We start from the raw sequence: 26,398 nt of genomic DNA, 5'->3' as shown, positions 1-26,398 counted from the left end.
TTTGGTTATCTGTTACACATTGTGATTTCACAGTGACAGATCCACCAAAAACTTTATTGTAATTTGTGCAGGTTAATGGGGCTGCGGCATTTGAAATTTGTATGTTATGAATAGGACATAAGTGCCCCTATAGAATATTTAATACTACATCATAAATTAGAAACTAGAGGAACTTCTGGGACCATTATCTGTCTGTTTATCATAGAGAGTGTATTATTTCTAACATAATTTTCTTGTTTTGTGTTCTCAGCTATCAAAACCTCATCCCTGGCATCCCGATATTGTTGATGTTCAGATTATTACCCTTGGGTCTTTGGCCATAACTGCCATCCCTGGGGAGCTTACGTAAGTTCTTCCTATTACTTAGTTAAAAATGTGTTTGTTGTATGTTTCTATTGAAACTGCTCCTTATCATAGGAAGATCATTCTGTACTGACCCCTTGGTATCCTACTGTAATATGTTTGGTGGCAATATTTGCTGGGGCCTCTGAAGAATAACTATCATCTCTATGCTTATTATTGATGGCTAATTTGAAGCAGACATGAAAATTTTAAAAATGCTTATCCCAAATTAAAATGATGCCATGAATCATTATGTCAGTAGAAATATTTGAAATAATATTAAAATACAAATACTTGAAACTATCAGATTATATATTAAAAACATGGAAGAACGTTTTAAACCGCTTGATATGTAGTCTTCCTGTCTCAGTAACTGGAAATTTCATATCTTTCCAGCAGGTCCTATCTCTTGGAGTCATCCTTGAATTCTCTCTTTTTCTATTTTTTCCTTCAAAATCTTTAGCAAATTTTGTACACTCCACCCAATACCTTCTGTCACTTCCCCTCCTGGTCTAAGCTATTACAATTGTTCACATAGATTATTGCAATAACCTGCTACCTGGTCTGCTTCATTCTGCCTTTACTCCCATGCAGTCTTTTCTCAACACAGCAACTAGATTAAGCCCTTTAAAGTATAAATTAAATAATATCATGTCTTTGCTCAAAAATCCTCTGGTAGCTTCCCATTTCATTCCGGGTAAATCCTCAAACTTGCAAGCTCCTACATGATCTGTTCTTCAGTACACTCTCCTATGTGATTTCTTACCTCTCTCCCCTTTACTCCTCTCTGCTTCAGCCACATTGGCTTTATTACACTTCCCAGACTCATCGAAGATGCTTTTGTCTCAGGGGCTTTAAACTTATGGTTTCTTCATTCTGGAACACTTTTCCTCCAGTTATTCTCATGAGTAAATATTTTATCTCTTCAGTTCTTTGCTCAAATGTCTAACAGGGATGCCAGTCCTGCTTTCACTATGTAATCTTCACCTACCGCCACCACCACCACCACCATCAACAACCACATCAGCACCAGCACCACCATCACCACAATGACCACCACCACCCCCTTTCCTCTTTACCCTGCTTTGTTATTCTCTATAGCTTTTCTCATCATCTGTTTTTATTTGCTTACTAACCCTCACCTCTCCCTAGAATGTAAGTTCCATACTGTTGAATCCTTTGCACCTAGAAGTGGGCCTGGTGTGTATTAGGTGCTCAATGGTTTGTTGAAGGATTAAAGGAATAAATGAAGTGGTAAATTTTTTGTAGAAAGGGACAGTAATGTATTTTCTACCTGCTTCAACTTTAATAAGCATAGAATACAAGTGATTATTTTGTTGACTCAAGAATGGTAAATAATGATGCTGTTTTGCCAGTGATAATTACTGATTCTGTTTCTTTCTTTTGGTCAAATTGACTATTTTCAGCTTAGGATTTATTTTGAAGCTAGAAGAGGTAGGAGAAAAGGTCAAGTTTAGCTTTTCATAGTCATTGGGTTCCTACATATTTTACTATTGTGTGATGAGCCAAGGTAATTTTTTGGCTTTCATTGCAAGTGTTTCTGTATACTCTGCACACATTCTGAGTAGGAAAACTTTTATATAACTGTTTTCTTGACTCAGGACCATGTCTGGACGAAGACTTCGAGAGGCAGTTCAAGCAGTAAGTTGAAAATAAAATAACATATCTACATGTTCATATTTGGTGAACAGGAAACTATATCCTATCCCTATGATCTGATACCTTTTAAATTAATCCTTTCTAAGATGACTAGAGCTCCACATTTCTTGAAATTAATAGCGAAGGTGAATATGAAATGTTGGTGGTATAAGAACCAGATTTAAAAAACGTAAGGAGAATAACATTAGGTTAAAAATATTTCATTGGTATTTATATATTAATAATTTAAAATTTGATAATGGTTTTATAAATTAAATACTAAATAACCTCTAAGTATGTCATATCTTAAATTCCTGTGAACAGCCTAAATAAAATGTATCACATTTGGGGAATTTTGTATTTTATCTGTGCTGTATTTTTAATTTTTTAAATATTCAGGCAGTATGGTAAATGATTCTAAAATGACATAACAAAAACGTCTTCTTACTTAGAGCTGGAAATTACTATTCTGGTTAGCTAATAGCCACCTATTAACAAGTTGATTTTTTAAAATCCCTACTTTAGTAGTAAGGAGTTTCTACATTGGCAACTGCAATCTTTAAGATGTTTATAGATCCATTGACTTGTCCAACTATAGTACAGAGTTAGAAAAATTTTGTTAAGAAAAATATCTTATACTAATAATGTAATCAATGCTTGTATGTTAAGCATAATATAATGATAATATACTTAGAGATGAAGAGTAATTTTATTGGGTTTTACTTTTCTCTCCTAGGAATTTGCATCTCATGGGATGCAGAATATGACTGTTGTTATTTCAGGTCTATGCAATGTCTATACACATTACATTGCCACTTATGAAGAATACCAGGTAAAGCAAAAAGTTTTTATCACTTAAATGCATTATACCCTGGTCAAGACTATTGTGTCAAATGCAGACTTGCTTTGTAAACTTTCCAAGTTGTGTTTCTGAGAGATGATTTTATTTTAGGTATAGCAGATAAGAGAATGATAAGCCAGAGGTCTTATTTAAGAGTTTTAAATACATCGTTTTAAGTTCAGGTCAGAATTCTAGTTTTACTGACTTACACTTTCCCTGAAATTAATTATTTTGTCAGGGACACTGAGAATAAGCCTGGGTTGTGGCATATAATATTCCTAACTCTATTCATAATGCATTTGATACTTTAAGCCTCTGTAGAACCTGAGAAAACTCCTACTAGTAGTTTTTATTGAATGCACTAGTTAAGCACTTTGCAAATGTAATTTAAAGTAATCCTCACAGCATATCCAGAAATAGGGTATTATTATATTGATGATAAATATTAAGAAACAGAGTCCCAGAGAGTTTCAGGAAGGCTGGTAGCTGGTAATATTTCCTTGTTTATAAATAGTCCAGAAAGCAGCCCAAGTACTTTTTAAGTAAAACATGAAGGCAGTCCAGAGTCTCATAATTAATACTTTCTGTTAATAATATATCTGCATCTGCTAGTATATCATGGTGGTGCATACAGAGGCATGCAGTCTAACCATTGGTAAATATTCGGTGATATTAAGAGTGAACTCTGCCCTGCTACTCTCTGTTGGCTTTCTTGAAGGTCCTTGCCTTCTAGGAAATCCCATTGAAAAAGGGGTCTTGGGCCAGGCGCTGTGGCTCACGCCTGTAATCCCAGCACTTTGGGAGGCCGAGGTGGGTGGATCACGAGGTCAAGAGATTGAGACCATCCTGGTCAACAAGGTGAAACCCCGCCTCTACTAAAAATACAAAAAATTAGCTGGGCATGGTGGTGCGTGCCTGTAGTCCCAGCTACTCGGGAGGCTGAGGCAGGAGAATTGCCTGAACCCAGGACGCGGAGGTTGCGGTGAGCCGAGATTGTGCCATTGCACTCCAGCCTGGGTAACAAGAGCGAAACTCCGTCTCAAAAAAAAAAAAAAAAACAAACAAAAAAAAAAAAAAAAAAAAAAAAAAAGAAAAAGAAAAAGGGGTCTTAATGATGGTAAAATTGGAGAGGAATAATTAAATCTTTTCTTCACTACCTCTAACTATTATTTAGTGTTTCCGTAAATTATAATTATAGGAAACAAACAAATTATTTTAGCAGTACCTCTGTCACCAATAGTTAGGAACCAGAGATATTTTCATATTGCATATAGTTATTGCAGATCTAGAAATGTCTCTTACTCTTATTGCAATTTTATAATCACAGTAGCTATTAGATCCACAGATGTATCTTATTATTCAATAGTATAATAACAAAGCAGATACATTACTGTATCACAACATTGGTTTGTTATTGTCTGGTAAGTGTATTTCAACTTAACTGGTTTCCTTTGGCAATTCCATGTATTTTATTTTACACATTTAGAAACATTATTCTGAGGGAGGTCCTTAGGTGTCAACATGCTGCCAAAGGAGTCCATGTCACAAGCAAGGTTAAGAACCCCTATTAATTTGTCTCCTGGTCCAGGTGAGATGGGAGAGTTCCCTGAACCCTCTTGCAGTATGTGTGACAGGGGTGTGGCTCATCTGTTTGGCTGCTGTGCAAACCCCTTATGGGAGGGGGAATACAGACAGGCAGGTGCAGGAGCCTGGGCAAGTGCTTTTGGGTGCTGGCTGGAGCAAACTCCATGTGAGCCCTGCAGCAATATTTAGATCTGGGTGCCTGCTACTCCTGAAGCCCAAGCGGGCATGTTTTACAGTGTGCTTTTTTTAGCTTTCCTGTCTGCAGATGGCTTAAGCGTTAAACAGCTGAGTGCCCTCTTGGTACCCAGGTCCTTGTCCAGTGTCCAGGAAGAATGATGTTGCACATGGACATGAAGGATGAATGCAGGGTTTTATGGAGTAGTAGAGGTAGCTCTCAGTGGAATGAATGGGGAGCTGGAAAGGGGATGAAGTGGCAAGATGATCTTCCTCTGGAGTTTGGCTGTCCAGTGGTCAACCTCCTTTCTGACCATCCCCAGCCAAACTCCTCTCGGCATTTAGATGCTCCTTCTCTTCTCTCTGCTGTGCCGTTTTGCCATTCTTCCACTTTTTCGTTCATCTCCTTGTATGCTCATGGAGCTGGGGTTTTGGGGATTTTATGGGTAGCAGATGGGGGGCATAGTGAACTAAAAAGTAAAACAGGAATGTTTGGATGTGAAAACAGAAATGCCTATTCTCATTTTGGGCCACAGGTTTCCAGGCTTAAGGGTGGGGCCTTTGCCAGGGAACCACCCTCTTCTATCCAGTATTTCCCTGTCTCCTGTCTATATCACAGGGATATACTCTTGCAAGAAATACTGCTATTACTTCATTTTTTCAACAGATATGTATTGTGACAGATACTGTGCTAGCGACTTTCTGGGACATAATGATGAAAAGAATCTGTCCTTTCCCTCAAGATTACTAGAAATTAAGAGTCTGGTAGAAAGATAGAAAGGAGAACAGTTGGTTAAATTTTCATGAAAGTCATGCACAAGGTGATATAAAAATAAAGAGAAAGATCACCAGCCCATACTGGATATTTGAGGACTGGGACTGTTCAGGAAAACATAACAACTGTATGATTTCTTGAGAACAAGTGAGGGTTAGGCAAATAAAAAGTAAGAATGTGGCCAAGTGCGGTGGCTCATGCCTATAATCCCAGCACTTTGGGAGGCCGAGGTGGGCATATCACGAGGTCAAGAGTTTGAGACCAGCCTGGCCAACATGGTAAAACCCCATCTCTACTAATAATACAAAAATTAGCCAGGCCACCTGTAATCTCAGCTACTCAGGAGGCTGAGGCAAGAGAATCGTTTGAACCCAGGAGGTAGAGGTTGCAGTGAGCCAAGATCATGCCATTGCACTCCAGCCTGGGTGAAAAGAGCAAGAATCCATCCCCCCCACCCGCCAAAAAAGAGTAAAGAATGTATCCCATATAGAAGAAACTATACATGCAAAGGTCCAGAGGGCAGACATATTGATGGACCATAATTAGTTGAGTAGCATGGAGTAAGTATGGGGAAGGTGATGGTAATGAGATGGGGGCCAGAGTGGGAGACAGATTAGCTGATGGATAGTTTTATATGCTATGTTACAGAGCTTTCATTCAGTAAGGAAGGCTTTGGGGGAACTCCAGTAGGATTCTAAGCAAGAGAATGCTTTGATAAAATTTTGTGATTTAGAAAGGTCAATAGGATGGCAGTGTAAAAAATTAATTGGAAGAGCTTGTGTATAGACAGAGGACTGATTAAGAAGCTGTAGTGTAGTTAAGATGTGGTCAAGGCATGGACATGTATACTTGAGGGTAAAGGTTAGGGGGAGGGAGAGGATCAAAAAACTACTTATCAGGTACTGTGCTTATTACTTGGCTGACAAAATAATCTGCATAACCAACCCCCATAACATGTGATTTTACCTATATAACAAACCTACACATGTACCCCTGAACCTAATATAAAAGTTAAAAAAAAATCTGGGTGAGAGATGAATATTCGAACTAAGGTAAAATTTACTTTTACCTTAGGAGAAAGTAAGACAGGAAAATGAAAGAATTCCGGCGATTTGAAGGAGACAGAATTACCAGATTTGGAGACTTGCAGGATACAGAATGAGGGAGAGAGGAGTCTAGGGTAACTGCTGGCTGATCCTCACATGGGAGACTGGAAGGATGACATTCACTGAGATGGAGAATGTTGCAGAGGAAGCTGGTATGTCTGGAGTGGGGAAGCTGATTTTACATTTGATGACATTGAGGTTTCTGTAGAAGACCAAAGGCCTAGAGGTTAGGTAAAAGATGCATCGTTTCAATTTTATGGCTCTGTGATGAATTAAATGTCCCTCTCCAGTTAGTATCTTCTAACTATTTATCCAGAAGTTACTAGGACTCTTTATTTTGGTTTCTCTTCTGATATAGGACCTTGGGGAAGACATTACAAGTACTTATCATAGACTAAAGCTCAGGAGCTAGCATCCTCTTTCATAGTAAATGGGGTGACAGTCTAAATGGCATAAGCAGAGAGAACCCACTGCTTTTAACAAGTAACAAAGGAGTCACTTACTTTGGCCAGTAAATAGAAATGCCCATCCTCTTTGGTCATACATAATCTTGACGATTATGCTAGTTTCAGATAATGGTGAGATGTCAAGCATCACACTTACCTAAAATGCTAGACCTCTGTAAATGGATTTATATGTGCAGGACCATATACAACTCTCCCTGCCTTTCCCACAGGCCCAGCGATATGAGGCAGCATCTACAATTTATGGACCACACACATTATCTGCTTACATTCAGCTCTTCAGAAACCTTGCTAAGGCCATTGCTACGGTAATCAAATATTGTTTGTGCATGTGTATGTGTGTGTGTTTCTGTATGTGTTTGTCTCTGGGTGAGAAGATGCAGAGAGAAGCAAAAGAGAAACTTAGCTTTGAATGTTCAGCTTCTTTGACAATCTTTATATTTTACAAAATGTATAGCTTTGTGATATCTCTAAGAAAATAAAAGAAATAAACTTTATTTCCAAATTTTGGATCTAATTAACATCATTCCATGGTGGCAGCTCTTTCATATATACTATCTCATTATTTTTACCACCATCATGTGAAGTTAAGGAGATATCATTTCTCCCCAGTTTTCAGATGAGCACATAGGCTTGAAGATAAGTAATGAAGCTTACTACACCTGGGAGTTGAACCTGTGTTCTCTAATCCTTGCCACGTTCTCCCCACTTACTCCAAGAGTTGAGTAGGTCAGCATTCTAAGATGCCCACTTTCCACATCATAATATCTCTGAAATTGAGATGCATTTTCCAGTCAGAGGATTCTTATTATTATAATTAGTAGCAATCTTTTACTTTCTTGGTGGTTCAAAAAATAATATGAGTTCTTAAATCAATAGAAGCTTAGATCTGATGTAATGAACACATTGCATCTACCTAAAATATATACCACTGAACAAGTTTACTTGATTTAAGGGAACTTCACTTGTGGAAATCTTCCCTTTGGATGCAGTTGTTTATGAGGTGGCAACTGTGATGTCAGAGGTTAGCCAACAAACAGGATAAAGAGCTTAAAATAATAAGCACTTATATAATAATATGTAAGCCTCGATAAAAATGGGAAACGATATGGCATAGCAAAGAAAAAATAGTCCTTTTAAAGAAAGAGCTTGAATATATTAATGAAATGGCTGTCTTTGTAGGTTGCATCAGTAGAATGTTGACAATTTCATTATGCCTATATTATTAGTTACCGATTGTATGTTTCAGTATTTTATGTAATTTATTTGCACATATTTTAATTAATAGATATTTACTTTCATTTTATCATAATTTTGCTCTCAGTTTTAGGTTACTTTTTTTGAAGAAATGTTTTATTTATTTCTATTATAAAGGCCAAAACTACTTGTAGGATATTCAGATTATACAGAAAAGCATAAACCTATAACCCAGCTCTAGAGATAACTACTGTTTAACTGTCACTGCACTCATAGGTCTATAGTTCTTTCCATAAAAATAGATTTTTTAAATTTTATAGTAATACTTAATGAAGAAAATGCAATTAATTTGGTGGAAATCTGTTTTACAGTCAAATTTCTGTTCAAGCACCTTAAAACTAGCGATGTGATCTTGAAAAAGGCCATTTACCATGTCCAAGCCTATTTTCTCATTTGCAAAATGGGATGGTAATACACAACCTATCTCATATACTATTGTAAAGATTAAATCTATAATGTGAGGAATAAAGAATGTTAAATAGTCATTGAAAGTAATGGCAAAATGGCAACTACTTTTCCACCAACCTAATATATATCAAGGAATATTTGAAAATTGATATTTGTATTTTTATGACACTTAAAAATGGTAAATTTTGTGGGTGACATAGATTAAACCAGTCAAGATATAGGATAATCTTACATTTTAAATTAAAAATGTATTTATTATATTATTTTCTTACCATAGACAAGGATCTAGGAAAAAACTTGGTACTGCCTCTCAGTGAGACTGGCTCAATACTTAAAGAAAAATAAAATAATAATTATAGTGTCATGTTATAAAAACCTTTTTGCATGTTAGGTGCCTGTACAAAGTCACACAATTCGAAAGTGTGTTTCCCAGCTTGTACTCTGGTCACTGTCCATATGTTGCCTAGGGGAATAAAAGAGTTGCCTATGACCAAAACTTTCTTCCAATGACAAGAGCTTAAATTATGAATTTCTAGGCTCATGTTTAGCAAGGCTGCCTTCCTATTTTGCTCAAAGTTGTTAGCTCTTGGAGTGTGTATGTGTATGTGTGCATGTACTCTTCCATTAATGAAGGCATTTCTGGGCTGGAGGCCTGGGGAAAGGGTCTTGGGCTCTACATGTGCTCTCCTTGACAAATGCTCTCTGTTCCAGGACACAGTAGTCGACCTGAGCAGAGGTCCAGAACCTCCATTTTTCAAGCAATTAATACTTCCATTAATTCCTAATATAGTGGATAGAGCACCAATAGGCAGAACTTTTGGGGATGTCCTACAGCCAGCAAAACCTGAATACAGAGTGGTAAGACTCATGCACAGACCTTGGAATCCTTTAGAGGCCTGTTTTTGGGGATGAGGGGAAGGATGTCACTTAGTGTCACCATTTGCCTCTAATCATGCTGTAGAGCAGCTGTTAGCAATGATAATTTTGATAATTGTCTTTATTTCTGCAAAAGTAATGAGAATGGGGAAATATTTATTTTTTGTGGGTAATTGTGTCAAATTGGAATTCTAAAATCCAAATTATTCCTTTTCTTAAATGAGTGATCATAGAACTATTCACTGGAACTGAGAGTTGTTTCTTAAATCAAGGACAGGAAAAACATATAGAAATGAAGCAGAATTTGTACCATTACTATTTTATATCAATCTTGTACCCTGAAAGCTTGCTGAATCAGTTATTAGTTTCAATATTTTTTGAGGGGCAATGAGTAAGAAGGGAGTCTGGATTCCTTAGGAATTTCTACATATAGCATCATGTCATCTGTGAATAAAAATAAAAGTATTCATTTCTAGATTTCTTTTCTGAATACATCTAATTATTTTTCCTTATCGGACTAGTCAGAACCTTCAGTAGAATGTTTTGCTTTTTAAAAAAATTTTATTTACTTTTCTAATTGGTAAATAAAAATTATATCTATTTATTGTGTACAAGATGATGTTTTGAAATATGTATACATGTGGAATGGCTCAATTGAGCTAATTAAGATGTGCATTACATCACATACTTATTTTTTTTTGTTGTGAGAACACTTGAGACTTACTCTCTTAACAATTTTTAAAATACAATGCATTGTTGTTAACTGCAATCATCAAGTTGTACAATAGACCTCTTGAACTTATTCCCCTTGTGTAACCGAAATTCTATATTCCTTGATCCCCAATCCCCTGATCTCCTAGCCCCTGGTAACCAACCTTCTGCCAACATTCTATTCTCTATGAGTTTAACTCTTATAGGTTCTGTATATAAGTGAGATCTTGTGGTATTTATCTTTCTGTATCTGATTATTTCACTGAATCTAATGTTCTCCAGGTGTATCCACGTTGTGTCAAATGTCAGGATCTCATTTATTGCTGGATAGTATTCCATTGTGTATATGTACTACATTTTCTTTTTCCACTCATCCATTGATGGACACTTAGGTTGTTTCATATCTTGTGTATTTTGAACAGTGCTGCAATAAACATGGGAATGCACATATCTCTTTAACAAACTGACATCATTTCCTTTGGATGTATACCCAGAAGTGATATTATTGTTTAATATTTTATAGTACTATTTTTAGAGAAACCTCTTACTGCTTTTCATAATGGCTGCACTAATTCACATTCTCATGAACAGTGTGCAAAAGTTACCCTTTTCTACAGTCTTATCAACACTTATCTTTTGTCTTTTTAATATACATTCTAACAAGTGTGATGTGATATCTCATTTTAGTGTTAATTTGCATTTCTTTGATAATCACTGATGTTGAAAATTAAAAAAAATACCCTGTTGAGCATTTGCATATCTTCTTTTGAGAAATGTTTATTCATGTCTTTTGCTTATTTTTAAATTGGATTATTTATTTTCTTGCTAGTGAGTTGTTTGAGAACCTTATTTATTTTGGATATTAACTCTTTATTGGTATAGTTTGAAAATGTTTTCTCCAGTTCCTTAGGTAGTCTCCTCAGTTCGTTAATTATTTCTTTGGTTGTGCAGAAACTGTTTAGTTTGATGTAATCCCATGTGTCTGTTTTTGCTTTTGTTGCTTTACATTAGGGGTCATATTTAAAAAAAATCCATTGCCTACACCAACTTCCTCTAGGTTTTCTTTCAGTTGTTTTATAGTTTCAGGTCTTATATTTAAATCTTTAAACAATTTTTAGTTAATTTTTATATATGTTGTGAGATAAGAAGCTTATACATTCTTCTGCATGTGATTATCCAGTTTTTTCCAGCACTATTTATTGAAGAAACTGTCCCTTCCCCATTGTGCATTGTTGGCAAATTGTCAAAAATCAATTTACCATAAATGTACGGGCTTATTTCTGGGCTCCATTGGTCTATGTGTCTGCTTTTAGGCCAGTACCATGCTGTGTTGATTACTGTAGCTTTGTAGTATATTTTGAAGTCAGGTTGTGTGGTACCTTCAGCTTTGTTCTTTTTGCTCAAAATCCAATACAATGTTGAATAGAAGTTGTGAAACTGGACAATCTTGTATTGTTTCTGATCTTAGTAGAAAAATATTGTTTTTCACCATTTAGTATGATGTTTTCTCTAGGATTTTTGTAGATTCTTTCTATCATGCTGAAAAAGTTCTCTTCTATACCTAGTTTACTGAGAGTTTTTGTCAGAAATAAACGTTGGATTTTTGCAAATATTTTTTTCTATTGTGGTGACAATGTGGTTTTTGTCTTTTATTATTTTAATATGTCATTTGCATTCATTGGTTTTCAGATGTGAAATAAATACCATACTATTTAGTCATGGTGTATAACCCTTTTTAGATGTTGCTGAATTTGATTTGCTAATATGTTGTAAGGCGTTTTCTACTCATGTTCATGAGTGATATTTGTAGTTTTCTTTTTATGTGTTGTCCTTGCCTTTGTTATCAGAGCAACAGTAGTTTCAAAAATGAGTTGGGAAATGTTTTCTCCTTTACTTTCTGAAAAAGTATCAAAAAGATTGACATTATTTACTCTTTAAATATTTGATTGGATAGACCAGCAAGGCCATATGGAACTGGGCTTTTCTTTATGGCAAAATTTTTATTAGTAATTCAATTTCTTTACTCGTTATATGCCCATTCGGATTTCCTGTTTTTTTTCCTTGCATCAATTTTGTGTCTTTTTAGGAATTTATCTTTATAGGAATTGGCATCTTTCTTGGAATTTTCCCATTTCATATAAGTTTAATTTGTTGGTATAATATAAAAATTGTTATTGCTCATGATAATCCCTTTTAATCCTTTTAACTTCTGAAGGGTTGACAATGACATCCCCTCTTTCTTTCTAATTTTGGTAATGTGTGTCCTCAAAGAAGGACTTAGTTTTATTGCTTAGCACTTAGGACTTAGCACTTAGTTTTATTGCTTTTACCTATTGTACTACCTTGCCTTTTAGGCAAGGCCAGAACAGCTTTCCATCTTCAGCAAATCCCTTCCCCACTTCCCCCGGCACCCCCTATCCCCTCATCCACTGAGGTAAAATCCTTTTGAATTGGTCTGGTGGGAACAGAACCTTGTCACATCTCTCTATGAGCCTGGGGACTGTTCTCTGTAATTCTGTTAGCCCTCCAGTAGTTCCCTTACATGCATGCAAACTTGAGGGAGCTTTCTGCAAATCTCCAGATTTCTGTCTCTGTGCAGTACCCTCTCTATGATACTCTGTGCTATAAACTCAAGACTGGCATTTGTGGGCTTCCACCTCCATATCCTCAGCTTAGACTGCCTGACTTGCCCTGAATTCTGCATCCTTCTGCTGTGACCTGTAAACTCTGATGACATTGAGCTGGTGGATTACAGGGTTCATCTTGTTTGTTTGCTGCCACTCAAATATCACTGTCTTTCATTGCCACTTGAAAAACCATTGTTTAAAATATATTTTGTCCAGTTTTTTAGTTGTTTTAGGTGGGAGGATAAATACACATCCTGACACTCCATCTCTTGTAAAAATATAAGCTTAACTATAAATGTAAGCATAAAGTTGAGTCACTGTGGAAAGCTTTGACTATTCTAATTTAATTCAAATGATCCCTTGTATTTGTGTGGGAGGGAGGTGTAAGGAATTATCAAGGGCTCAAGAAGCCATTTTAATGTGCTGTCACTAATATGAACTACAGCTCTAGATCTTCACTTGTATCTGAGTCTACCAAAAGCAAACTCATTGGCCAAACATTCTTATGTCCATTGTTGCAAGGGTTAATATTCTTAGAAGATAACTTACTTGATTAAATAGAATGAAATCTATAAAGTCACCCTAAATCATAGAATTTATAATAAATAATGCCCCAAATATGAGTATAGCAAAATCCTTTTATTCAAGTTATTAAATGAATTTTTATTTTCAGGGAGAAGTTGCTGAAGTTATATTTGTAGGTGCTAACCCGAAGAATTCAGTACAAAATGAGGTAGGCATCAATGATTTTCTTTTACAAATGTAAATCTGCTTTTTAGCCATTCATTCATTTAAATATCCCTCTAGAGGTTAATAACATAAAGATAAAATGTGCCCACTTGTTTTCCATCTAATTTTGTGGGTATGGGAAAATATTCAATAAGTACAGTTAATGTGGATTGAGTCTGGGTAAAAGCACACAGGAAACATATGATTGGCTCTACTTAGGACCATGTATAGCATAATGCATGTATGACTGCATTGTCTGTCAAGCAGATGTTAACTACAATCATATATATATATATATAATTATGCACCATATATAATGATGTTTCAGTAAAAGATGAACTGTTTTATGACAGTGGTCCCATGAGATTATAACACCGTACCTTTACTATACCTTTTCTACATTTATGTATGTGTAGATACACAAATACTTACCATTGTGTTGCAATTGCCTACAACATTCAATACAGTAACAGGCTGTACAAATTTTTAGTCTAGGAGCCACAGCCTATACCATACAGCTTAGGTGTGTAGGAGGCTACTCTATCTAAGTTTGTGTAAGTACATTCTGTAATGCTCATACAGTGATGAAGTTGCCTAATGATGCACTTCTCAGGATGTATCCAATGCATGGCTGTATTCAAATTTATAGAACTCTACCAAAAGTAGTGAAATAATAAAAAAGCCAAGTGAAGGACATGTGTCTTTGGCTCCTTCTTCTCTTTTTGGCCCTCTTCTCCTCCTCTACACTACCATCTCCGGTCCTAACTATACTGTTGTGGGATGGTCATGGATGCCTGGGTGGATACTCTCCTGGCTTGGAGTCCTGGCCCATGTGCTTTAACTTTATCTTGTATTGGCCATTTCCCTATTCTTTACTACTGGTGCTAATGGGGCATTTATTTATTAAACCCAAAGAATGACACTCCAAATACATGTCCAGTGCAAAAACAATAAAGAAGTACAGAAAATAGAGTATATAAGTGCTCTTATACCCACAAACCTGCTTTCCAGAGGTAATCGTTGTTAAGAGTTTTTTTATAAAGCATATCAGACTTGTTTTTATCATATATATGATAAACTATATACATATTTAATGTATCTATTAATAAAATTAATTTATACCAGCAATAACTGGACACATTCGAGTTGTAAAAACTCAATAAAAAATTTGTAGTGATAAAAGAGTGGTCATATGACTATGATTTCAAGGTCATGGTTTTTACTATGGCTGAGGATGTATTACTTCTACCAATGAGCTATTCTTTCTGGGGCCCATAGTCATTTATAATCCAAAATACCTTCCTTCCAAAAGAACCTTCCCATTGCTGTTCATTAAAATGTCATTATTGCCAAGATAACAATTGTGGCAATATGACATTCTCAAATATGACATTGGGGGAAAATCTTCTACCTATTAAGTAGTCATTATGCACCTGTTTGAAACAATTTATTTAGGAAGTCTTGATATTCTGAAGATATCGATGTTGTATCAAAACTGCAGGTTCAGCTGTCATTTGATATCCCTAGGGTAGAGAAATTCTATCACCATTATTGCCATTGAGAAGCAGAAGAACAAAACATTTAAAGTACTGTAGTGATAATAGAATTAATTTCAAAGAATTCTCTGGGGCTTGGTATACAACAATTTCCAGCACCCTTCTTTATTAGTAAAATCATCATCACTATTTATGGAATGCTTATTATTTTGTAGGTACTATTTGCAAATATTCCTATTAAAGTACTTTATGTGCATTATCACATGATTAATTCCGTCCTTACGACTACCCAATGAGTTAAGTTTTATTACCCCGATTTTACAGACGAATAAACTGAGGCCTAGAGAGATAAAGTAACTTGTATTGACTAGTCATGCATCTGGAACAGATTATGGTAGAGCAGTTGGGAAATGATTGTCATGTTTTATCCCTGATATTCACAGGCCTAGACTTGTTCTTCAGTCTGTACTCTAGACGTATTCAAAGGGCCCATCATAACTTCTCCATCTAAGGCTTTTGTCATTTGCCCTAGACAGAAATAGCTCTCTTTACAAGTTCTTATGGTGATGAAAACTTCTTTATTGAATGTAATTCATCAGTTGAATACTTAGAGAAAAACTTTAAACAATTACATGGCCCACATGTAAATAAGTGATCCATTTAGCAAAGGGTTACTTGAGTACCAGTAAGTGGCAGATGTAAAAGACTATGATAAATGTAGGTGAATTAGACATGTGCCTTTAAGGGTCACAATCTCAAGGATTTTAAGGGATAGTGGAAACTTATAGACTTTGTCTTTATTAACTTTGTCATATTCAAATCTGTGCTTTGCTTGAGGCTAAATTCTTGGTCTGAAACAAATTCTTCTATTATAATACTCTTCCAATGGGAAAATAAAATCTTTTTATGATGTGGTTTCTAGGAATCTATTATAAAAAAAAATCTAGAGATCTCTTTTATCACCCCAGGATAGGGAAGATTTATGTATCCTTTTTAATTCTTTCACTCAGGGAGGTATATTAACTAGTAATTCATTCACCTGGAGATGGAAAATAGATAAAACTTTACTATTTTCCCTTCTAAATCTTGAGGTTACTAGAGAAAGTCTTGGGATATATGGATCATTAAACATGTCATGAAAAGGCTTGACTTACACCTTTTTAAAATCTCAAGTAAGTTTTGTTCCCAGCCTCTTTTCTGCCCTAATTTCCAAAATTTGCTATTAACTCTAAAATTATACTACTTTCAAATTTCTAAAAAAAGTCATGTTTTTTAAATAGACTTCGATAAATTAACATTCTGAATACATTCCATAGAATGTTAAGAGGAAAACCTAAGAGTTTGGATGAAATTTTAACACATTTTCACACAAGGTATTGGTAGGCTAACATATGGTCAACAAGGGGAGTATTTACAGACAGGTTCCATCTGTGACTGTGCGGTACCTGATCAGTTTTATTAACTGCATTTCAGACCCATCAGACCTTCCTCACTGTGGAGAGATATGAGGCTACTTCAACATCCTGGCAGATAGTGTGTAACGATGCCTCCTGGGAGACTCGGTAAGCATATCTATTGAATATTTTTGTCTTTCAAGCTTTGAAAACAGTTGGCTTGTAATGCAGGGAAGACAAATGAAAAGACTGGCTCAATATAAGGTATTAATGATATCAAATTCCCAAGGAGCTTTCTGGGCATATTTAATTGATTTATTAGATTTTATTTTGATTATATTTTTCTACAAAACCGTATAGTCTATGCTTCGATAAGATTAGGTGCTAATGAGGTTATGACTTCCATTCTTGCAGACATCTGTTGGATTTTTTTCCGCATGATCACAGGTATTATTAGTTAAAAACTAACTAGCTTTCTTGCAAATTGGTTGAAAGGAATGTAGAGTAAAATTGTTGAGATTTCTCTGTAGAGCCTGGTATTTCTGTAGGGAAACTGAGTCTATATCTGACATGTATTGCATGTTTGTATAAGATCAATGATTCTTCATTTGAGTTGCTAAAACATTATAGACTTGGGTGCTTAATGACTTGAGCAAGGAGATAATGTGCTCATGCAGTTTCCTCAGAGAGACATATCTCTTTGCCTTTTGCTACCAAATTCCTGAGCTGAATAGATATTTTGAAGATTTGACAATGTGCCTGAAATAAGACAATATTTCTGTTCCCAAGCCTATAAATTCCATATTCCAGGACAGTGGCATGGAAGTGGGTACAGTTTTGGGCAATTTGTGTCTAATTCAGATTGCCTCAAACTAAGTGGTATTAGTTTGTTAAATGTAAGTATGTTAGTATGGTTCAGATGGTTAATTGAAAATGGGAATTTGGCCATGGCCCATTTGACAGCCATATACAAATACGAACATAATTTTTTCTTTGATATTTAGAACTCTAGGGTATAGGTAAATTTTGAAACAAGTAATCTATATTTATAGTTAAGAAGGTTGTACAAGTAATAAAAAGAATGATTTATGCTTACATGCTAAAAGTTTTTAGCTAATAGCAGTCAATACTGAGGTTATGTTTAGATCTCTGCCTTGTTCATTAACAGCAGTATAATCAAATATTTGTTGAGAGTACTGAACCTATCACTGAGAAACACAGAGTGTTGAGCACACTCTCTGTGCCTAAGAGATTCACTTTCAACATAACTCAGGATTGACATCCATTGTATCTCACTGACTCTAGAAGAGTATCTGAACTCTCTGCTGTGATCTGCAGGGGTCAACATGATCTGGTTCCATCTGTTTCTCATCTCAACCACTCTTCCATGGTTTACTATCTCCGGTACCAACTGACTTGCTTTCTGCTTTTTGGCCACATCAAGTTTGTTCCTGCTTTGGGCACTTCGTATTTTCAGTTCCTTCTTCTTAGAATGTTTTTTCCTCCAGATTTCTGCATACTCAGTTTAAATGACATCTCCCTAAAAAAGCTTCTGTCTTGTTTTCTACATTACACTTGTCATTCTTAAGATTTTTATATTTATTGCTTTGTTTGTTTATTGCATTTATTTTCATCCTCAACCCAGTAGAACATAAGCTTCATATTGGGACCATGTCTGTTTTGCTCCCTGCTGTACCCTCAGTACTTCTAGAAAAGAGTTGGGCACATGTATTCATTGAATATATATATATATATATATATATATATATATATATATATATATATTTAACAAATGAATCTCAATGTGAAAATGAGTGTTGGATAAGGGCTAAAAGAGTGCTTTGCAATTCTGTGGCAGGAAAGACATCTTGTGGCTATCAAGTAAGGTTTCCTGGGTTAAATAAAGTTTAGGTAGGTAGAAAGGTAGAACAAGTAAAGCTATTTCTACAAATTGCTGTTCTTTAAAGTTTCTCTTCTAGAAAATAGACGCTTTTGTCTGTTTTGGTCATTGCTGTATCCTCAACTTCTAGATAGTGCCTTGCTCATTGTAGGTAGTCCCTGATTATTCCTTGAATGAATAATCATGTATTTTTCTAATTACACATTTTTAAGAGTAAAATTGAGTCTTGCTGGTTTGTTTGTTTTCTGTCAACAGTTTTTATTGGCACAAGGGACTCCTGGGTCTGAGTAATGCAACAGTGGAATGGCATATTCCAGACACTGCCCAGCCTGGAATCTACAGAATAAAATATTTTGGACACAATCGGAAGCAGGACATTCTGAAGCCTCCTGTCATACTTTCATTTGAAGGCACTTCCTCTGCTTTTGAAGTTGTAACTACTTAGTGCAAAGTTGACAGATCATTTAAAGAACAGCTTTACTCTGTACACGTTATATAAATGGTTTCAAATGAATGTGAACTAGTGAACTACTATGTTGACTTCTATAATCGTCCCTATTTGGGGACAGATAGTTTACTGAGAATGAGGCAGAGGGATGTGTGTGTGTGTGTGTGTGTGTGTGTGTGTGTGTGTGTGTGTGTGAGAGAGAGAGAGAGAGAGATAGAGAGAGAGAGAGAGAGAGAGAGAGAGAGGTTTGTCCCACATATCTTGTTCCAGCAGCCATGTACCTAAAGCACGATTTCCTTTGAGGCCTTGGGGTTGTTTAAGGGAGGCTCCCTTCAATATAAAGCCTCTGAAATGTTAGTGAGAATGGTTGAATACATGTGAACAATGTTTAACCTATTTATTTATATAGAGAGTTATTGAATGCTAGTAGGGGAAAGTTTATAGAAATCATCTAGTTTTACCCTTCATCTTACAGATGAGAAAAATGGTCTTTTCCCCTAACCACATTTACAAAATAAGATATAAACCTTGACCATAAATGTATGAGTCAAATTAGAGAAACAAAATCAGCATGTCAGTTTTCCTTCATTCAAAATAACATATAGTCTTTCTAAGAAGTCACTCTGGGGTTAACATGCTTAGTTCAGAGTTGTGGATGCTCAAATCATCCCTGGAATTGCCTTTAGAACCCAATTATGAGAAAGTCAGACTTGCACTATTTTGATCATGCCTTGTGTTTTCCTAAGTGTCCTTATCCCACTGGATTGTGTCTCTTATTCCCAAGACCTATTCTAAATGATTTTTTGACTCTTTTCATTAATCATTAATCAAATTCACCCCAAACCTCAAAGCTTTGCCATTAGTGTAGATATTAAAAGTGTTACTGGCTGGGAAGGCACTCCTCAGAGCAGAAGTTCTAAATTAATTTATCTCTTCTTTTATCATTTGCTCACTCACTCACTCATGGACCCATTTAATCATAGAATATTTAAGATTTATATGCCCAGAATTATACTAGTGCCTGGGCCTTGAAAATTAATGAAACAGTATTTAGGATGAATGTGTAAGTGTCAAAAGGTCAGTATTATGAAGGAGAAAATATTCAACTTAATATGTAAATCTTCAAATTACATTTTGTATATCATCTGTGTTGGATGGGGGGGGGGAAGAGGCTCCAAACAGTTTGCTAAATACTATTTTCAAAGTTATTTTTGGGCATTGCAAAATACCTAGCCTCATGTCCCAAAGAATGAGATATGGCAGTCTGACCCTGATTGCCTGAAAGTACTAATTGCATTTATAATTATTAGTTAACTAGGTGCTCCCAGACTGCAAAGCAAATTTCTAAACCCCAGATCATACCTTTGTATGTATGTAAAAGCTTTAGCATATTAGGGAAAAAAATTAATCTGTATTTCAAAAATAAACTTTGAGGTTTGAAAATAAAAACAATATTAATAATGATAATATTAACATCCATTTATGTATGACTTAATCTCTACATAATTTATTGAATCAGAATGAACCTGGAACAGTTTTTGATGAATTGGTATCCTAGAAGCTGTTTCTATGAACATTAACTGCTGGAGGATTAGGTAATCAGGGTTTCCAAGGGTTGTGATCATTTTTCTAGTGACACCACAGTATTTATTGTAAAATTTAGGGAGCCTAAAAGAACAAGTGATTCTGACAGTAGCTGACTACAGACAAGAAAATTATATTAGAACTCATGATATGTTTTTTTGAAGTATTTGTTATTACTCAGAAGGGTTCATAAATCATTTTCCACTACCTCCATTCCTCCTGTTGAAGCTTCCCTCAATCAGCTTGTGATTCCTGACAGCTCACTGGCAACTGTACTAAGGTGGCCACTGTATTATCTACTCATCTTTCTGCACCCAGCACTCTTAGCCCCAGATAACCCACAGAAACCTATTTTCTCACCACTTGACATTTCTTCTAGGCCATGCAATTCTATTTTTGTAATTTATGTGTAAAAAATGCAACCAAATTCCTGCATTATCAATATCAGTTATTCACCAGCATGTAATAGAGTATCATGAAATAATTGAGCTTATCTGTTAATATAAAAACACAGATCCAGTTCGTGTCTGTGGCTGTTGTAGGGGGTGGCTCACTGGAGCCAAACCATGTGGTGGAAGCTCCTGAAACTGATGGAGAAAGTGGAATATGGCAGATTGGGTAGGTGGGAGAACAATTCTGGAGATTTTGTTTCTCATGTTAAAGTGTCTGCATTTTATTTGCCATACCCTGCCTACTCTGGTTTTAAGGATTCTGTGACTTCTTCAAAAAGCACCAAATGTTCTCTTTTCCAGGTCTAGATTTTTCAATGAGTACTATGTAAAATTGTCAATATGCAATGGAATATTTCATAATAAATTAAGAATTACACTCGTAGAAGTGTTTTCTATTGCGAGGTAATGGAGACAAACACTTTTTTTTTTTTTAAGAAAAGGTGGAACAAAAGGTGGTAGATTATGTGTAAATTAGGTTGGAAAGTGATGCAAATGACTTGTAAATAACCACTGAAGCACAAGGGAACTACTTCTTTATCAGCTTCTTCCCAACTTCTGAAGATCTACTGCTGGTAAAACACATGTATGTTTGGTATTTCTTTTATTTTCTTACTTTTTTTTTTTTTACTAGTTTGGCAAAAAAAAATTCCTAGGCAGGTAGCTAACTATGAAATTATTTTATGAGCTAATTCTGAACCTAAATACCAAGAATGAATTCACTTATGAATATCCTTTTCTAATGTGGCCTCTTATGTTTCTCTTCCAATGATAGAAAGCTTATTGTCATTTTCTAATATTAGCACATGGATTCTATCTTTAGCCAAAAGGTTTTATCACTAAATGAACTTCTCATGTGTTTAGTTCTTCCAAATGATGCTTTTGCTTCCTGGGTATCGAACCTGACTTGCTGGTTTATATTGGCTTCTAAAATTTTAGAGTGATAGGGTGTCAGAGATGGAAACTTGCACATTCCTTACACAATTAGTTAGAATGCATTCAGCTGTAACTCACAAAATATTCCTGATCAGTGTCCATCCAAACACTGAAGACATTTATAATCTCACATAACAGTAAGTCTTGAGGTGATAAATTCAGGTTTGGTGTAGCCACTTAGTGGCTTTTCTTAACATATTGACTTAATTCTTAGGCCTATCCTCTTAGTTAAAAGATAGCTACCTCATGTCTGCATACAACTGAATGCAGCAGCAAAATGGGAGAAGAGAGTACTCTTTATAATCCCCTTTTGGAAGGTAGAAAATAGTAGGAACATGAGTTGAATTTTCCTTGTATTTCCTTATTCAGAATTGTGCCACATAGCTACTCTTAGCTGCAAGGGAGGCTGGAAAGAAGAATATTTAGTACTTTGTGCTTCTAGAGAGGTAGGTAAGTTCTGACAGTAAGAAAGTAGAGATAGCTGAAGTAGCTGTCATAAAAATGTGTCAGTCAAGACATTAGTTATGCTACAACATTAGAGATTTTATTTCTTGATCTCATGACCTGTCCATTGGGGTTAGTTGAAGGATCTGTTCCACATCTCACTTAGGTTCACAGCCTGACAGAGACTTCCATTCTAAACATTCTTCCATTGTTAGGGTGCTTCCATGACTGAGGGAAGGGACAGGGAGAATCATGCAACAGTTCATGAAGCTCCCACATTACTGTGTAATTTTCACTGGGTGGGTGATAGAACCAGGATATTTGCAAGCAGCTCTAAATGCTACCACAATGGGCAAACAATAATATCTGCGTATGTAACTTAACTGCTCTTTGAAATAATTATAACTAGTTTTATTCTAGAAATACATTTTAGAAAAGAACACACCTTGGAATCATGATGAAAAAAATTGCTTTCTATATTGCAAAATCTGTACATTCCTTTAACAGATTTATATCAAGCACCTATATACTTTATGGCAGAAATTACTCTAAATCCCAAGAATGAAATAATAATGAAGGAAAAGCTATTCCCTGCCAAAAGAAACTTAGAGTTTAACGAACAAAGCAAACAGATAAACTGTACAGGGTGACCCATATTGTTATTGTTCAGGGAATTAGAGAGGAAACCTAATATGGTCTTGGGGATGTTTCAGTAAGTTTCCTGAAAGAAATAACATCTAAGCTAAGACTTAAAAGATATGTAGAAATTATAAGAAATTAGAAGAAAGGCAATGGTGTGTACGTATGTGTGTGTGTATTTGTGTATGTTTGTATACTGGACAAGTAGACTATTCCATGTAGCGGGAATATTGAGTGCTTCATCAAGGCTGTAGTTGGAGTATAAGGAAAGAGTTGACAGGGAGGCAGCACTAAACTTTGCCTTCACAAATAGCAATTTGGTTTCATACTTGTATTAGTATATTCCCCCCTTGAGACTATTACCCTATCACATAATTGTCCTCGAATGTATTTGCCACTTGCTCTAATAATAAACTACACTTTTTATAACCAAAAAACTTACCTGGCTCCCAGTTTCCGGTGCCACTGTGTGTCATCCTTCTGTCTTTGGGGCTAAAACCCTGTTCATAGACAAACCCTTGGAATTGAATTTATTAAGAGATTTCTGTTGGTCCTGTTTCTGGATGTTTTTATTTTTATTTTTATTTTTATTTTTATTTTAACCATAATGAAAACTTAGAAGCCTGGGTTTACAGGCTCAATACTAGCTAGAGGAGAATAGGAGATCTACTACCCCTGTCCAAAATTAGATGTCTAGAAATATTGGCTTGACTGTGTTCTCTGTCTTATTGTATTTTTCATATTCGGTATAAAAGATTTACCCTTTTTTCCAGACCAAAATAACCTAAATGGACAAAGAACTTAATATTCCAGCAATTGCAAGTTTAGGACAAAGTCCAAACATATCCCCTAAATGGCCAAGGGACAGTAATGACAATGTGAAGAAAGACACCCTTAAGTGGAATTTCGAGAAACTAGTATCTGTGATTTTATAAAGTTGATTCCACTTTCATGAGGAGAATACATCCTCTGGATGACTTTCCCACACTGTGGATGGTGTTGTGCTCATTTATTACCTGTCTCTTCTCAGTTTCTCTTAATCTCAATAATCCACTAATGCAAGAAATCTCACAGGGACTGGAAGGTCATTTATAACTGAGGAACATAAATGGGAAATTGTATAAATAAAAGAAAGAACCTGGGCTTTGAAGTCTGGTCAATTTGCAAGTATTTAACTTCCTTGGTTTATGAAATAATAATAGTAATAATGACCTATAATTGCTATGAGGTTAATGTTTATGAGAGGGTATTTTGAAAACTAACTGGTTCAAATCCTAGTTCCACCCCTTAACCAATATCAGACCATGAGTAAATTACTTAGTTGCATAAAGCCTTGGTTTCTTCCTCTCAGTTGCTTAATATAAAAAATGAGAACAATAATCACACTTATGTTTTTAGGTTGTAAGATTAAAATAAGTTACAGTTGTTGGCACAGTGCCTGGTATATGTATGCATTTAATTTACTGAGCTGTTAATTTCATTAGATGTTATTGAGTATTATATGAGATATTGCATGTAAGTATCTGGAAAATAATAGAAACTAAAAAATTCTTCCATTGAGACTGGAATCATGGTTAGCCCCAATGACTATGTTTTCCCTGATCTTTTTCAAAGTTATGCTTTGGCATGCCTGATACTAGTGTAGGAAGAATTTGAATGAGGAGAGAAATTAGTACAATGGTTTAAACTTAGGTAATGGGATCAAAACTAGAACAAGAATAATGGCTCTAGGAGCAGTTCAGAAGGGTGTGGTTGTATAAAATTCTAGAGTTACAATGGACCCAATGTACTCATTGACTGGATAAGGTAGGGGGAAGATAGTTAAAACTCCCCAGACCCTAAAATATTTGGGTTATAGTAATGGTATAAGCAAGAGCCAGGGTAAAAGGAAGCAGATTTCAGAGAGATGATGGTATATCTAGTTTTGGATGTCTGAGACTTTGACAAGATGTAGCAAAGTCCAGCACACAGTGGAAAATGTGGAGTAGAGACACTGGAGAGAAAGTAGGGCAAAAGATCAGGTATATAGGAAGCATCAACTTTAAATTGATAGTTGAAATCAAGGAAGTTGATGACTTTGCAAAAGGGAGGGCATATAGGAAGGAGAAAACAGACTGGGATGACAGGCCTGTTGGAGCCACCTAGTTTAAGGACAACGAGGAGAAGCAGGGCCAGAAAGTAATATTACTAAGAAGAAACAATTAGGAGAAGGAGTAGTGTATCAGTCTGTTTTCACATTGCTGATAAAGACATACCTGATACTGGACAATTTACAAAAGAAAGAGGTTTAAAGGACTGATACAGCTCCACGTGGCTGGGGAAGCCTCACAGTCATGGTAGAAGGCAAGGAGGAGCAAGTCACATCTTACATGGATGGCAGCAGGCAAAGAGAGAGAGAGCTTGAGCAGGGGAATTCCCATTTTGAAAACCTTCAGATCTTGTGAGACATTCACTATAACAAGTACAGCATGGAAAAAACTGGACCCCATGATTCAATTATCTATCACTGGGTCCCTTCCACAACATGTGGGATTTATGGGTGCTACAAGATGAGATTTGGCTGGGGACACAGAGCCAAATCATATCAGGAAAAAAGAACTCCAAGCAGGTCAATTGCATCAAATGTTGTAAAGAAGCCTAAAGGGATAAGGACTGAATTAAGCCTTTGAAACTTGACAGCAATTTCATAAGAATGGAAAATGATTGCAAGGAGTTGGGGAGTTTTATTAGGTTGACTGGCTGTGGCAGAGACCGTTAGACTCCACACCACAATCTCTCTCCCATTCTTCCATAGTGATAGTTTTAATTGGTAATGGGTTAGGACTGTATTTCCCAGCTTTGGTACAGCCCAGGGCTGCCTCTAGAAGCTGTTTATAGCAATATGGCTGTTATGTTCAATGAGATGAGAGAAGTGATGTGTTCTAGTTCCCTCTTGTGCTCTCAAAAGTAATGGGCATATGTTCCTGATATGAGTTGGCTCTGAATCTGCACCAAATCTCATGATGAATTGTAAACCCTAATGTTTGAGGTTGTGGCTGGTGAGAGGTGGTTGGATCATGGGGGCAGTTTCTCATGAATGGTTTAGCACCATTCCCTTGGCACTGTTCTCATGATAGTGAGTGAATTCTCTAGAGATCTGGTTGTTTAAAAGTGTCTAGCACCTCCCCACTTATGCTCTCTCTTGTTCCTGCTCCCGTCATGTGAAATATATCTCTCTTTGCCTTCAGCCATGATTGTAAGTTTCTGAAGGCCTCCCCAGAAGTCAATCAGATGCAGCACGATGCTTTCTGTACAGCCTGCAGAACTGAGAGCCAATTAGACTTCTTTTCTTTATAAGCTACCCAATCTCAGCTTGGTCTTTTAGTCTCTTTCTTTTTTCTTTCTTTCTTTCTCTTTCTTTCTTTCTTTCTTTCTTTCTTTCTTTCTTTCTTTCTTTCTTTCTTTCTTTCTTTCTTTCTTTCTTTCTTTCTTCTTTCTTTCTTTCTTTCTTTCTTTCTTTTTCTTTCTTCTTTCTTTCTTTCTTTCTTTCTTTCTTTCTTTCTTTCTTTCTTTCTT

General features: G+C 35.8%; 1 protein-coding gene across 2 annotated transcripts in view; it reads left to right on the top strand.

Moving 5' to 3' along the window:
• The window catches only part of ASAH2 (N-acylsphingosine amidohydrolase 2), a 91,574-nt gene extending 70,368 nt beyond the window's left edge, over positions 1 to 21,206 (top strand). For both annotated transcript variants that reach the window (XM_037741280.1, XM_017536393.2), the window contains 8 exons: positions 251 to 345; positions 1,965 to 2,004; positions 2,738 to 2,833; positions 7,158 to 7,253; positions 9,322 to 9,468; positions 13,498 to 13,557; positions 16,523 to 16,611; positions 18,599 to 21,206. In XM_037741280.1, the coding sequence (XP_037597208.1) occupies positions 251 to 345; positions 1,965 to 2,004; positions 2,738 to 2,833; positions 7,158 to 7,253; positions 9,322 to 9,468; positions 13,498 to 13,557; positions 16,523 to 16,611; positions 18,599 to 18,788 (813 nt within the window). In that variant the 3' untranslated portion in view covers positions 18,789 to 21,206. The remainder of the gene's footprint in view (positions 1 to 250; positions 346 to 1,964; positions 2,005 to 2,737; positions 2,834 to 7,157; positions 7,254 to 9,321; positions 9,469 to 13,497; positions 13,558 to 16,522; positions 16,612 to 18,598) is intronic.
• The last annotated feature ends 5,192 nt before the right edge of the window (positions 21,207 to 26,398 follow it).

This window comes from Cebus imitator, unplaced genomic scaffold (assembly GCF_001604975.1).
Source record: "Cebus imitator isolate Cc_AM_T3 unplaced genomic scaffold, Cebus_imitator-1.0 Scaffold97, whole genome shotgun sequence".
NCBI classification, from domain to species: domain Eukaryota; kingdom Metazoa; phylum Chordata; class Mammalia; order Primates; family Cebidae; genus Cebus; species Cebus imitator.
This window is presented reverse-complemented; position numbering and strand designations above follow the sequence as displayed.